Source organism: Sturnira hondurensis, unplaced genomic scaffold (genome assembly GCF_014824575.4).
Source record: "Sturnira hondurensis isolate 20B ecotype Veracruz unplaced genomic scaffold, ASM1482457v3 Scaffold0009733, whole genome shotgun sequence".
Classification (NCBI taxonomy): Eukaryota; Metazoa; Chordata; class Mammalia; order Chiroptera; family Phyllostomidae; genus Sturnira; species Sturnira hondurensis.
This window is the reverse complement of record NW_028082364.1, coordinates 7,051,973-7,065,444: the sequence shown is the minus strand read 5'-3', so window position 1 is coordinate 7,065,444 and position 13,472 is coordinate 7,051,973. Positions and strand designations below refer to the sequence as shown.

At 60.5% G+C, this 13,472-nt stretch overlaps 3 protein-coding genes across 6 annotated transcripts in view; 1 reads left to right on the top strand and 2 right to left on the bottom strand.

The window, feature by feature from the left end:
* The window catches only part of MAD1L1 (mitotic arrest deficient 1 like 1), a 171,098-nt gene extending 165,640 nt beyond the window's left edge, over window positions 1–5,458 (bottom strand). Inside the window, exons 1-2 of the mRNA XM_037057932.1 lie at window positions 5,358–5,458; window positions 3,061–3,222 (exon numbers count right to left, since the gene is read on the bottom strand). Coding sequence (XP_036913827.1) covers window positions 3,061–3,210 — 150 coding nt within the window. The 5' untranslated portion in view covers window positions 3,211–3,222; window positions 5,358–5,458. The remainder of the gene's footprint in view (window positions 1–3,060; window positions 3,223–5,357) is intronic.
* A 770-nt stretch (window positions 5,459–6,228) lies between these two features.
* On the bottom strand, window positions 6,229–10,251 carry MRM2 (mitochondrial rRNA methyltransferase 2). 2 transcript variants are annotated; one of them, XM_037057939.1, is made up of 3 exons: window positions 10,183–10,251; window positions 9,227–9,516; window positions 6,229–7,255 (listed from the first exon to the last, which is right to left on the bottom strand). In XM_037057939.1, exons 1-3 carry the CDS (start codon window positions 10,188–10,190, stop codon window positions 6,813–6,815), a joined length of 741 nt encoding a protein of 246 aa, XP_036913834.1. In that variant the 5' UTR covers window positions 10,191–10,251; the 3' UTR covers window positions 6,229–6,812. The 2 variants fall into 2 exon arrangements, with proteins under 2 accessions (XP_036913834.1, XP_036913833.1); XM_037057938.1 differs by lacking the exon at window positions 10,183–10,251 and having other exon boundaries at window positions 9,227–9,774.
* NUDT1 (nudix hydrolase 1) overlaps window positions 10,228–13,472 on the top strand; it is a 27,520-nt gene continuing 24,275 nt past the window's right edge. For 2 of the 3 annotated variants that reach the window (XM_037057941.1, XM_037057940.1), the window contains exons 1-2: window positions 10,228–10,300; window positions 10,727–10,892. In XM_037057941.1, the coding sequence (XP_036913836.1) occupies window positions 10,741–10,892 (152 nt within the window). In that variant the 5' untranslated portion in view covers window positions 10,228–10,300; window positions 10,727–10,740. Of the gene's footprint in view, window positions 10,347–10,726; window positions 10,893–13,472 lie in introns of all 3 variants that reach the window. The other variant, XM_037057942.1, reaches the window with a different exon arrangement.

Genomic DNA, 13,472 nt, shown 5'->3' with positions numbered 1-13,472 from the left:
CGCAGCCAGCACAGAGAAGACGACAAGGGGAAGAGGAGGGTGGGTTTCAAGATGACAGAAGGTAGACTGTCTGAAAAACAGAGGGCATGCTAAAAAAAAGGGTTTCCCTTGCTGCGTCACAAGCCACCAAACTTAGCAGAGGAACACTCCAGTAACAGGAGCGACTGGTCCTGAGGGTCCGGAAGCGAGGCACAGGGTGGGCCCTTGGAGCAGAGTCTCACAGCTGAACTCAGCATCAGTGGGGCCAAGTCCGCATCTGGGCCCCCGACCCTCTCCCAACTCCCACGGCCACAGAACGGAGGTCCTGCTTCCTCGCTGCCAGCCACGGGCCGCTGCGGCTCCCGAAGGCCACCCACACGCCCCACCACACGGTCCCCTCCAGCTCCAGGGCCAAGCGGGCAGCACCTCCCACGTGCAGATCCCTCTCCCGCGCGGCACCTCCGGCCTCCTGGTCCCATCTCTCGACCCACATTTGAAAGGCTCGCCTAGGTCCTCTCCCTGTCTTAACATTAACTGATTTGAGACCTTTGGTACGTGTGCAAAATCTTGTTGCCACAACTCATTAGTGTTGGATTAAGTGGGAGAGAGTGTGGCCCACTAGGATCCAGCTTGGAAGTCTGACTCCCCCCAATGGCAGGTAAATAAAGGTGAGTTCAAGCCTTGAAGGGCCCCAGAAGACACACCAACTGATTTCAAAGAATCGCTGACCATACGGGCCTCTTCTACAGGTGGGCTGGCGGCTGGCCACTCTGGGAACAGCCCATAGTCCAGCACACGGCACCTCCGGGCACCCCGCTGGTGAGCTGAGTCTCGGGATGCCCACCAAAGACACTGAATCGGAATGTCTTGTCAGTGCGGCCCCAGGGTACCCACACACACACTGAGGTTCGGGAAGCACCAGCTGGAGCAAGCGGCTCCCGCCCCAGTCAAGGACACCTGGCAATGTCCAGAGACACTGCAGACGGTCACAAGAGGAGACAGTAGTGTGTTCGCTGCTGGCATCTAGTGGGTAGAGGCCAGGGACATTGCCAAGTACCCTTCCATGCACAGGGAAGTTCTGCGAATCAAAGAATCCATCCCGAAATGCCAACAGTGCCAGGGTGAGAAGCCTGGCCAGAGAAAAGGCATTTTCTCCACCCACCCATCCCACACACGGTGGGCCCGTCCACGCTGCCTTCAGCCCTCGGATGTGTCTCTTAGTTCCCTCCCCACCTGCTGACACAAGGAAAACCCTAACTCTGCCCTCCCTCCAACACCCAGTCCCCGGTTTCACTCTGAGTCTGCAAGGGGCCCAGCTTCTCCAAAGGGTGCAGCCCCCCAGATCCAGGGAGTGCAACCACACAGGGACCAGGAGTCCCACAGCCAGGAGGCCCATGGCCACATCCTGGGACACTGACTGCGTTTGTAGGGAATGGACTGAAACATCACTTTCACATTTACGCAAACACGTGTGGCGGTATGGCAAACCATAAACACTCTCCAACGGAAACAGGACCCTCATGAAAGGAGGGAGGACGGGAGGAGGGGGAGCGACACTGATCTCCGCCTCCAGGCCGCCCAGGCCGCCCAGGCCTGCAGCTGGAGGAGGCGTCGGGGCAGGAAAGAGAGCCACCAACTGCATCCTGCCACAGGCTGGGGCCCACAGCAGGCGCTGCAGCAGCACGGCTCAACCAGCGTGCTCTGGCTCCGCCACTCGGTCACTGACCCTGTGGCACTAGCTGGGTGTGAAGGGGTGAAGGGGACCTCCAAAATTCTGGGATCTACAGTCCTGACACGTCGGGCAAAAGGTCCCAGCATCTGCATCAGTGAAATACTAACTTCTCTCGACCAGTGGGCAAGGATGACAGAAACTAAGTACAATCTGTCACCGCTGGTATTTCATACAAACACGTTTAACACCAAAAACAGAAATGAAAAGCCCTATTTCAAAATAAAGAACAGTCCTCGCCAAAAAGGGGTGGCAAGCCACTCGGTGCACTAGAAGACCCGCAGTGACGCGGGCAAGGACACACACAGCCCCCGGGGCTCCCAGAGCACAGGACCTTGCGGCCAGCCAGCTGCACCAGCACGTGTGGCTGGCAGGGGAGGAAAACGCGGCAGGACAGGTGGGATGGCCCGAGGCAGTGGTTGGTGCAGAACAGCAGGGGCCTGGGCAGGCCTGCAGGCACCACCTCTTGTCCCCATGAAGACCAGTGACCCCGCCCCACTGGGCCAGGCCCCACCACCCTGCAAAAGCAAAGTCCTCCAGGAGCCTGACCCTCCACAGCTGCATCTCCCTGGGCCCTGCCTTGGACTTGGAACAAAGTGAAGTGACACCACCCCCAGAAAAATACTGGGAGAGTCAGCCCAGGGCAGACTGAGGCTGAGACCTGCCCACGGTGACCAGGACATACCCAAACCCCGCTTCCTGCCCGGCTTTCCCACCAGGCTGACCACGACCCTGCGTTTACACACAGCCTCCCTGCATGTTACCCCTTCAAGGGAGCCAGCAGCTGGCCGGACAGTCGGTGGCCACGCACCCAGGCAGTCTGGGTTTTCCCCCATTAGACAAGTAGGCCAGCTCTCAGACCCTGTCCCCGGTGTCATGAGCTCATTGACGTGAGCCCACATGGGGTGCCAGACCCACAGCGCGGTGCTGCTGTACCAGGCCTGAAAGCTGGGACAGCTCAGGGTCAGGCCGAGGCTCCCAGCCGCCTTCCCCAAACTGCAGAGACCCCTTAGAGGCCTGGGAGACAGGCAGCTGGCCTCTGGGCCAAGAAAACACTCACTGTCTCCACCTGCCGTCAGCCACAGGGGCCGTGACTGGGAGCCAAACGACCTGCAGTGAACCTAGTTTCACCGCAGGCCAACAGATCCGAACAAGAGGTGAGCTCCTATGGCACCCAGTCAGCATTAGCATGAAACACCTGGATCTGAGGACCCAGTGCATGTGGACAGTGACCCGGCCCCTCTGGGGGCAGCGCTCTCTCCCTGAGAGACCACTCTCCCAACCCAGGGCACACAGCTGCACTCTGGGACCGGGCGTCCTCTCCCAGAGGCCCCCTTCCGCACGACACTCACCTGCATGCTCTGCTGGTACTGCAGCTGCAGAGAGCCTGGGGCAGAGGCAGACACGTCCAGCCCGGCCCCACCCTCCATTCGCTGGGAGATGAAGTTGTTCAGGGACCTCAGGGAGGACAGGACGGTGGTGTTCTCCCCCAGGTCGTCCATGGCCACGTCCCTCTGGAGGAAGACAGGGGAGGGTCACGGTGATCCCTGCCACACAGGTACAGCTCTGCCAGTTGCCCAAGGAACCCACTGCCCTAGCACCCCTTCAGAGCCCTGAAAACACTCCAGGGTCTGTGACCACGTTCTTCGGCATTAACCAGGAGCCCAGACTGCTGACTTACCAGAGGGGAAACGGAGGCATAAAAGGCCAGCATGCCACCAAACCACTATCATAGTGGAGGCCTGACCCCCACCAGGACGGACAGACTGCCCCCAGGAGAAGGGGCTCAGCAGTCAGGCGGCAGTCTTCCACAGACGCCCACACCAAAAGCCCAGCTGCTGGGAACACTGGCCACAAGGATGACGATGGCCACAGTAACAATAACTTTTAAACAATGATGTTAATAAGTTACTGCTGTTTTCAACCAAGTAAAGAAGGAAAGCTGTTTGACATTTGCTGGCATCAAGACTCCTGGAGCCTCAGTTTCCCCAGGGGTGCACTGCAGGGCAGCTGTGCAGGTCACAGTGCCCCAGAAAAGTCTTCAGGGGACAGCTGGTGCAACTGCCACCACACAGTCTGATGGCCATGCTGCATGTGCTCTGACACAAGACACTGCTGGAGGGGACAGAGCCCTGGCTGGTGTGGCTCAGTGGGCTGGGCGTCATCCCAGGCACCAAAGGGGCGCTGGGCATGTGCCGGGGTTGCAGGCCAGGTCCCCAGTTGGGGGCATGTGGCAGACAGTTGGTCCGTGTTTCTCTCCTCTCTTTCTCCCTCTCTTCCCCTCTCCCCCCAAATAAACAAAGCCTCTTTTTTTAAAGTGACAGCGCTGGGCCTGGAGTCCCGGCTCTGCCTGGCTCCAAAGGCTGGATACGCTCCACAGCCGACTCACGAAGGCTGAGGACAGGCAGCAGCCAGGAACCTGCCAAGAACCCCCAAACCTGCGCTGCTTCTGGCCTCACACCCAGCGCTTCGGGCCCTGCTCGGCGCAGCGTCCCAGGCAGTTAACAGCCGAAGACTGACTTCCCGCAGGTGGTGACTGTTTTCCCCTTAGAAAAAGCTGGCTCCCGCAGATCTCCCCTGCACCCCCCGCCAAAAAAAAGGAAAGAAAACGAGAAGCGCGGACCCCTCCTCTGATTCTGAATTCCCATTCCATAAGCGCCTTGCCCGTGCGCTCCCAGAGCCCCGTCGGCCACCGGCCGTCACTCCCTCCAGCGCCCGCGCAGCCCCCACCGCCCTTCACTCTCAGTGGACAACGGGCGAGAAGGGAGCGCAGGACCGGGCCCCACCTGCCAACCCAGGACGGGAAGGGCAGCCAGCCCGCCCTCTCTCGAGATGCCGTCCGGGTCCGAGCGGCCGCCGCTGACACACGAAGCCGCACCGACGGGCCTCTGCCTGGACCGAGCCGCCCTCCTGCAGCGGCCCAGCCCCTCCGAGCCCGCGCTGCCGTCGCGGGGCCCCGGCACCTGCTCCCCGGCAGGGGGACGCCCGGGGAGACCCACGGAGCCCGCCGGGCGCTCCGCACCTCGCCCGCCGCTGGGCCAGCCCCCGCTGGCTTTCCCGCGCCCCCCGCGCTCACGCCGGGGGCGACACCCCGCGCCCCGGCAGCCGACGCGCCCCGCACTCCTGGCCGCGGCGCGGAGCCGCAGCGACCCCTATGTCTCCCAGGAGGAAGCGCAGGCGCCGGGCGCGGACGCCCGTTCCCACCCCACAGCCCCGGGGCACCTCCCGAACACCCTGCTCCGCCGCACGCCAGCCTCCAGGACCCCGGCCGCATCCGGCGGCTCCTTCTCCCGGAGGAACCCCTGGGGCCTGCGGGGGCGCGGCGAGCACTGGGGCTCGGGCACGGAAGAACGGCAGGGAGCAGGGGGACGCGGGGCGGTAGAGGGGACATGGACAGAGAGGTGACGTGGGAGGTACGCGGGGACACAGTGGGAACAGTGGGCGGGACACAGAGACAGGGGACGGGACGCGGAGGGGACGCGGGGTCCGAGCCCCGAGAGGACAGAGGGGGCGGCGCCCAGCCTGGCCTCATCGGCAGGGGGCCCCGACCCCGGCCGCCCTCCTCGCCCGCCAGTCTCCCGGCCCGCGGCCCCCCGGCTCAGCCGGGCCTGGCCCTGCTGGCGCCTCCCGGCCCCGGCCCTCAGCTCACCGGCCCTCAGGCCACCGCCGACCCAGTCAACCCGCCGCCGCAGTCGCAGCTCAGATCTCCCTCCTCTCCACCTGCGTATCGCGAGACGAGCGGCCGAACTCTCGCGAGACTGAGGCGGGGCTGGCCGTGCAGCGCCTGTCTCTGCGCCGCGCGTCCTGGAGGCTCTGCATGGACCCACGGGCCCGCGAGCTCCCCAGTCCTCTACCCCCGGCACTCGTGCGACCGGGCGCAGACCCGACGGGCGGCCTCCGCCCGCGCCGTATTGCGTGGAATGGCACCGCCAAACCTCGGCACGCTCGGCTGTGGCCGAGATCTTGCTGCCTCGTACTTCCCTTCCCTCTCCGCAGGGCGCCTGCGTACAGCGAAGGGCGATGCACCTGCTCCCCCTTCTCCGGGTCACAGCCAGCACTGCCCCCACAAGGACAGCATCCTAGGTCTGTCCGGGGACTTGAGTCCCCTCTCCTCCAGGCCGCCTGCCCCGCTGCGGCCCGGGGTCTGCACCGAATCCCCTTCTTCCAGAGGACGAAACACGTTCGTGTGGCCCCCCAACACACGGGACCCGGAGGGGGAGTCTGTCGTGGAGGCAGGATGGCACGTTGTCTGGACTCCCACGTGAAATGAGATGAAAAATAAAATTCCGTCCTTAGCCTTCGGGCTAAGCCCGAGGCCCGGAGGGAGACTCCTGGGTCCTTGGGATTTGATCACCACTACAGTCAGTAAACTTAGGGGGGGAAATGGCTTTGAAGAAACCAGTACACTTGTTACAAAAATAAACTTAGAGGTATGACCATCCCTTCAGATGATACAGTGTGTTTTATGGAGCGACATGGAGTCCCGGAGGAGTGAAAGGAAACGCACAAACACACCGCACCTCGCAGAGATCACCTTTATAGTCTAGGGAGCCCACGTGTTACAGCAACGCAGACTCCAGCAAAAAACAAAGCACACCCACCCTGGGTACAAATTCATACCAAACGCCTTCTCTAATTGCTCTGGGAATCCTCTCTGCTGGAGGAATGGATGTCTTTCCAGACCATTCACCAGACAGATGGAAATCAATTGCCAGGCTGAAATTTCAGACTTTTGTACGTTACACTGCATGGCCACAATCACAACTGAAACCTGCGCTGAACCTGGAACTGAGGCGGCAGCCGCAGCTGTTGCTCAGTAACAGGCTAAGTCTGCGGGGTGAGAAGCCAGCAGGAAGGCTTGAGTCACTCTCCAGCTTGGCCTCCTGCATCGCTGTCCTTCCCTCCCAGCTGGTCTTCCCATCATTTCATCTTGTCTCTTTCTCACTGAAACACCCTCTTCACAAGCCATGTGATGGGCTGTTTGGTTTTTTTTTATCACGACCACTGAATACAGTCTTGTTCTCTTTTTGGTTTGGAAATAAAGGTCTCCCACTTGTCCTGTGTGCACTCACAGGGAAAAGGACCAGCAGCAGCAGAGGAGAGCTCAGCCCTGCCCAGACCCTTTTGGCCTGCGGTACTGTGTGGCCAAGAAGTACACCTCTGCGGAGTCCTTCCTGCTTGCTTCAGGCTTCAGTGTCCTCGTGTTCTGGAACTCCCCTGTCAGTCTCTTCTGCAGCCGATGGCTCTGACTCCCAGCCCAGGTTTTGCAAAGGAATGACCCCCCAGGGCGCAGGGTCTCTGGAGCCAAGTCCAGAAGGGACAAGCACAGTCCAATGAGCCTGTCGTGATCCAGGCCTCGGATCCCCGTGGCATTGGGTGCCATGTCACTCAGAATGACATCTGCTGTCCCACCAGGAAGCAGTTCTTGGATTCTCTGGAAGGTTTTTGGGTCAGTCACATCAGCAGGGCACAAAAAAGTTGCTCCTTCCAGGGGTGATATGTGAAGAAGATCTACCCCAAGCACAAAGCCAACAGGACTGCTAGGATCTAAGGAAGAAACAGTGAATGAATTATTTATTTACACCCAGGTTCTTCCCCTAAAAGTACATGCAACAAAGTAATGAAATAAAAAGAATCAGGACCAAGAAAAAGAGCTCATGTGCAAACAGGCGGAAAGGAGCCTTTTTCCACTTTGTATACATTCTACAAGAACACAGGTGGGGCAGCGGTGGTCCTTCACTCTGCATCTGCGGCAGCTGAGGCCCAGAGAGGCGAGGTGACTGCCGCAGGGAGACCGGCAGGCCTGGTGCCACCTCTAGGACTTGACTGCAGCTCGGATCCCATTTCCCCGAATTCCCTGAGGCTGTGCTCCTCCTTATCGCCCAATGCTCTTTCCAGAAACTAAAACAGGAAATGACACACTGAAGTGCCTCTGGCTAAATCAACAAATCCCTTCTGCAGCTTCAGCCAAACTCTTTCATTAGACAGAAGCCGGGATTTGGGGGAAAGTACAAATACAGAATAAGGTCCGAAACTGATACCTTGAGGGTATTAGAGAGCCACCAGTTATGAAGTAAAAAGATGTCCTTGTTTCACTTTACCTAAAACGAGACCTTTAGCCTGCACACTGCTGTCCCCCGCCTCCCTCCCTTTGCTCTCAGGCTGCAAAAGCCCTGACCCTCACATGCCCCACTGTCCCCTCTGTGTCACCTCCCTACTGGGAGTTCATTCTGCTGACTCACGTCAAGGCAGTCACAGATTAGTTCAGTCTGTTTAGTAATAAGCCTGCTCCACCAAGGGAAGGAGGGAAATGTTTTATTTCTACGTAAAGACTAGACATCCACAGACTCTGCGGAGCACCTCATTTCACAAAGGCCGAAACTGTGCCTTCTCGGCCCTGGAAAGTGGGACACCGTGCACCTCACTTCACACTCGGTGTTCTACTTCTGCAGTGTCCCGTGTTACAGCCTCAGGGAGTGGCCATACAAGTAAGTGGTTTTGGGTGCCATTGGGCAACTTCTGGGAGAAAAAGAGTTAAACTGGGCCATCCTCCTGCTCCTTGGGAGAGGGGAGCCACTGGAGTTGGGTCTCTGGATAAGCTAGTGGTGCCAGTGAATTTTCGGACCCAAATCCATTCACTGGTCACTGAGTACTGGAACTAAAAACACTGCTTCCACTCGGCCCTCGGGCCCCTGTGGCGCCCCAGCCACTCGGCGGGGCTGCCACCCTGCTGGTCACCATGCTCCCCTGACCATCCGTGTTCTCATGGGGAGCACGAGGGCCCAGCTCGAGGGTGTCTGTCCGTGACAGGCCTTTGTGAGTCACCACAAGTGTCACACTAAGTAACGCAGGCCAGTGCACACAGGACCCCCGGATGCTATGACAGGCAGGTGGCGAGGACCCTCACACAGCCTGGCGACCGGATGCCCCAGATGAGGCAATGATACCACCAGCACCTGTTCAAAAGGATGCCATTGTTTTCTAAGTTGTGTGGGTGTTGGTTTACCTGGTTTTTAATCAGGAAAACCGTTTTTATACATTTAAAAAAAAGTCCCTGCTGGTGTGGCTCAGTGGATTGAGCACCGGTGTGTGAAACAAAAGGTCACCAGTTCAATTCCCAGTCAGGACATGCACCTGGGCTGTGAGCCAGGTCCCCAGTGGGAAGCAAGTGAGAGATAACGGATGGATGTGTCCCTTGCACACAGATGTTCCTCTCCCTCACTTTCTGCCTTCCTTCCCTTCTCTCTAAAAATACGTAACATTTACATTAAATAACCCAGAAAATAAGGAAGATAAAAGCAGGTCCCTCCAGCCGAACCAGAGCTGAGAACCTGGATTCCCAGCTGAGAGAGTGGCGCAGCCCCAGGGGGACCCCAGGGAGAGAGAGGGCTCCAGGGACCGGGACCTGGAAACCCCCGGGGGGCGGGGGTGCTAGCATGGACATTAAGCAAAAAAAGAGCTCAGCCGCTGTGTCCTCCAGCGACTCAGGCTGACCTTAAGATCCACAGGAGACCCCACCTGTGCCTGCGGCGTTGACCCTCTGCACAGCCACCTGGCTCCATGCCCCAGGGGCCGCCCCGCAGTCTAACACCCGGAGGCCTGGCCGCAGGATCCGGTGCTTCGCATCCATCTCCAGAAGCTTGAAGGCGCTTCGACACCGGTAACTCTCCACCTTCGCAGCCTTCACGAACGGGTCCTTCAACTGCCGCGTCAGCCACAGGTGCTCCGCGCCGGTCCGAGCCTTGTAGTGACTCCCAGCAGTGTGAAATCCGTGACGCCCAAGGGAAGCGCACACCAGCTTCCAGGACCTGATGAGGGAACGGGGCAGGCAGTCTGGCATCACACACCCAGAGGTCCTGAGCTCGGTGGGGCCCTCGGTGCAACCCGCGCGTTTTTAGAGATGGGGCACGGGGCCCAGAAGAGGAGGCCATCTGACAAAGCCTCAGCCACAAAGCAGGTGTACGGACTGAGCTGTGGCGCCCAAAGTTCACACTGAAGGGGTCCTGGTCGCCAGAACCACTCCCAGTGGCCAGGGGGAGAAGTGGACACTGGGCTCCCGCAAACCCATCCCCCCGACTGGGGCAGGTGACCCCCTCCACTCCGACCCGCATTCCGGATTCGGCCGCAACAGCCTCCCCTCTCTCAGGAGCTCTGCGCCGCAGCTTCCGGCCTGCCGGCCGCTCCTCTACCTGCAGGGCCACCTCACCTGCCCCCTCTCTTCCTAAAGCCCTGCACAGCTCTCTGCCCGCCCCTCGCTCCCCGGAGCCTCGCCGACCGCTAGCCTCGAGTTCCCAGCCCTCCCTCCGGCACCGCGCCGGGCGGATCGTAGTCCCGGCTACGGCGGAGGTGGGCTCTGCGTTCCTTCGGACGAGGACACCTGGAGTGGACCCCGGCCACTGCCGCCCGCTGCGTGCATGCAGCGGGCGCCCCATAAACGCCGCTGAGCGCACGGCCGCGCACCCAGCGATGCTCACCCCGCCATGGGTACTGCCCGGCTCGCGCCGCCGGAAGTGCCGGCTTCACTTCCGGTCCCTGGCCACGCCCCCAGGCGCGGCGCGCCGAGCGGGAGAGCGCGCGGGAATCGCACGCCAGGTGCGCCGGGGAAGGGGACCCGGGGGCCTGGGGGGAGAGGGAGCAGGTGAGCCGGGGGGCCGGGGGGCCGGGGCGTCCGGGGGGGAGGTTCGGAGAGCCATCGGGTAGACCGATGCTGATCTTGGTGCCGGGTGAGCGCGGCGGACGCGTGGAGCAGGACCCGCCGGTGCTGGGAGCCGGGAGGGGAAGTTGAGCCACCTCCTGACCTGCTTTCGACCCCAGATCAGGTGCTCAGGGGCAGGCCAGCCACACGCGCGGAGCTGGGGAACTACCAGCAGCTCCCCCTCCCTGCCTTCCGGAGCACGCTCCCGTTCCCTGCTCGCCGTTCCTTGCTCGCCGTTCCCTGTCCGCCGCGGGACGCGGGCTTCCATCCACACCCGTCCGCGCCCAAGTCCCGCAGACCCGGCCCCCTTGTCTTCCTCGCAGAACCCGAGGGCTCCATGGGCGCCTCCCGGCTCTACACCCTGGTGCTGGTGGTGCAGCCTGAGCGAGTTCTCCTGGGTATGAAGAAACGGGGCTTCGGCGCCGGCCGGTGGAACGGCTTCGGGGGCAAAGTTGAAGAGGGAGAGACCATCGAGGACGGGGCCAAGAGGTGAGGGAGGGGTGAGCCTGGCCACGGAGCCAGCTTCCGCAGGGGTGCGGATTCCAGCTGTAGAGCCAGGCCCCTGGTTTCACCACTTTGAGCCCTGTGACCTGGAGCAGGCGCCTAACCCTTGCGCCTTAGTTTCTTCACCTACAAAGTAGGAATGACAACAGTACCTACCGCGCTGGGTTGGTGCGCAGACTTGGGAAGACTGTGCAGATAAAGGTCCTGGCTGTGCCCCGGGCGGAGTGCTCAGGGCACGTTAGCGGCCGCAGGGGAAGTGGTGGTTTTCAGGACACGGTTGGGAAGCTGGTGTGTTTGCAGCTTGGGTTGCAAAGTCCTGGCTTCCTTTTTCTAGCTGGAGCTGGCCAGCTCGTCCTCCCACCCCTGTCTCCCTCCCGCTCTCTCTGTCCCTAGGACACCCCAGGCTGTGGTCCCCCTCCCTGCTCCTCCTGGCTCATCATGCTGACCCCTTCTCAACCTTGACCTCTAAGCGGCTTTTCCAGATAAACCTTGTCCTGTGTGTTTCCTTCACAGCTCTCATTTCTAGTCATTCAGTTAGTCCTTTCCCCTCTGTCCTTCCCGTAGAAGCGTTCCGTGAACCAGGGCTAAGAACTTCAGACAAGTTCAAGAGGAAGTGCACTGTGTCGATGGGAGAGGGCAGATCTCCCTCGGAGCGTTTAGGCACTGGAGGCTGCCCTCCCACCGGCAGCCTGTACCCTGACTTCCGGCACAGCAGTGGCCTTGGCGCATCCTGTAGGCAGAGGCAGCATTGCACAGGATAGGCCTTTGTGTCTGGGCTCCGCCCAGTGTTCCATCTGCATGGAGGAGTGGTCTGCCTTCTCGCTGCCCTGCCGTGGTCCAGTTACCAACGCCCCTGAGCGTCGGCATCCTGTTCTGCCAAGGCAGCCCTACGCAGCCGGTGCCGAGCGCCCCCTTTCCTGGTGGGTACTCCCCAAGGGGGAGCATCTGAGTGTCTATCACCATGCATATAGTCAGCTTGCCAGGGTAGCTGGACTTCCTGAAGTGGCCCATAGACTCATGAGTCCTGCCTTCCGGATTCCAGGCATGTGCCCTGACTGGGAACCAAACTGGCAACCCTTCAGTTTGCAGTCTGGCATTCAGTCCACTGAGCCACACCAGGGCATCACTGAGGTTTTAATTGTTTGCCCAAGTGAAGAACAAAGCCTAGCACCTGCTGCGTTTGTGGGCTGCTCGGCTGTTTTCTTTGTGACATGTCTGCTCGAGTCTTTTGCCTGTTTATTCTTTTATGAAGATTTTATTTTAGAAGGAAAGGGAGGAGAGAGGGAGAGAAACATCAATGGATGGTTGCCTGTCACGCACCCCCAACTGCGGACCTGGCCTGCATCCTAGGCCCGTGCCCCAACTGGCAATTGGACAGTGAATTGAATCAATCCACTGAGCCGCACCAGCCAGGACCCCATCCATTTACGTTTCATCGGTATGTCTCCCTCTTTATATCGTTCAGTCTTTACTCTTTGAATCTGTATGTTTAACGGGTGTCCCTTGTAAAGAACGTGCACTGGGGCCTGTTTCCCGACCCACTCTGCCAGGCTCTGAATCGGTGCTCAGACCACTGGCCTTCAGGGCGATGGCTGCCTCCGTTGTCGTCCACCACCTTCGTCCCTGCTCTCGGGGCGTGCCGGCCCCATTCCTGTCCCTCCCCTTGTCCTCCACGTTCCTCCACCTTTGGTGCTTTCAGTTGAGCTCTTCACACGACTCCTCTTCTGGCCTGGCATCTCGCTGTCCTCTCGCCCCCGTCAGTGGCCCCCTAGAGTCTGTAAGACACTGACGTCTAACCCGAGTGCCGGCACCAAGACTGCCTCATACCGGGACCGGTGCTCCCCCCCCCCAACCCCCGCCGCCACCTGCCCCGGCCCTCGGCCGCCACGGACGAGTCACAGCAGCACAGACACACACACGGGATGCACGCATGAGTGGGTGCGGCGCTGCTGTTTCAGGCTCTCATCTGCGAGAGCAGTTAGGAAGACAAAAATAAAATGTGTTGCCTCAACGTGTTCCTTCCTCGGTGCTCATCCTGTCTTCACGTAGATCTAAGTTCCTGGCCCGTTGCACTCCTTCCTGCTAAGGAACTGTCAGCCTCACTCCTCTCCTCTGTCCTGACCTCACCACAGGGCACAGAACCCTGCAGGCTGACAGCTTTATGACAGGTCTCCCGCACCCTCTCAGGTTCACGATTCTTTGCACTTTGGGACCTCCTCCAGCAGGTGGGGCTGTGGAGGATGCTCGTTCTTGGACGGAGTATCCACCCACCTGGGCTTTCAGAAAACGAGGGGCCGAGCAGAAGGAGGCGCGGCTGCTCAGTTCCGAGTTCTCTGCCCGCCACCGGGGACCAGCACCGCAGACAGGACCAGGCGCAGTGCGAAGGGGGAGCAGTGCTCTCCCGGCCGCGACGCCCAGCGAGGGCTCCGCCGACGCCGACGGCTTACCGGTACTCTACACGCTGCCGCGTGCTTCGGGGAGTCACCGACACCAGTCAAAACACTGAATCAGGAGGCGGAGGGTTTCAGGCACAGGTCCGCCCGCCTGCCGCAGGAGAGGCAGGCG

Bases quoted from the DNA above. Each gene is read 5' to 3' on its own strand.
- MRM2 (XM_037057938.1), bottom strand. From the start codon at position 9,548: ATGCCAGACTGCCTGCCCCGTTCCCTCATCAGGTCCTGGAAGCTGGTG. The intron at 7,256-9,226 runs GTGGGGTCTCCT...TTTCTTCCTTAG, and splicing joins GGTCAACGCCGCAGGCACAG to ATCCTAGCAGTCCTGTTGGC.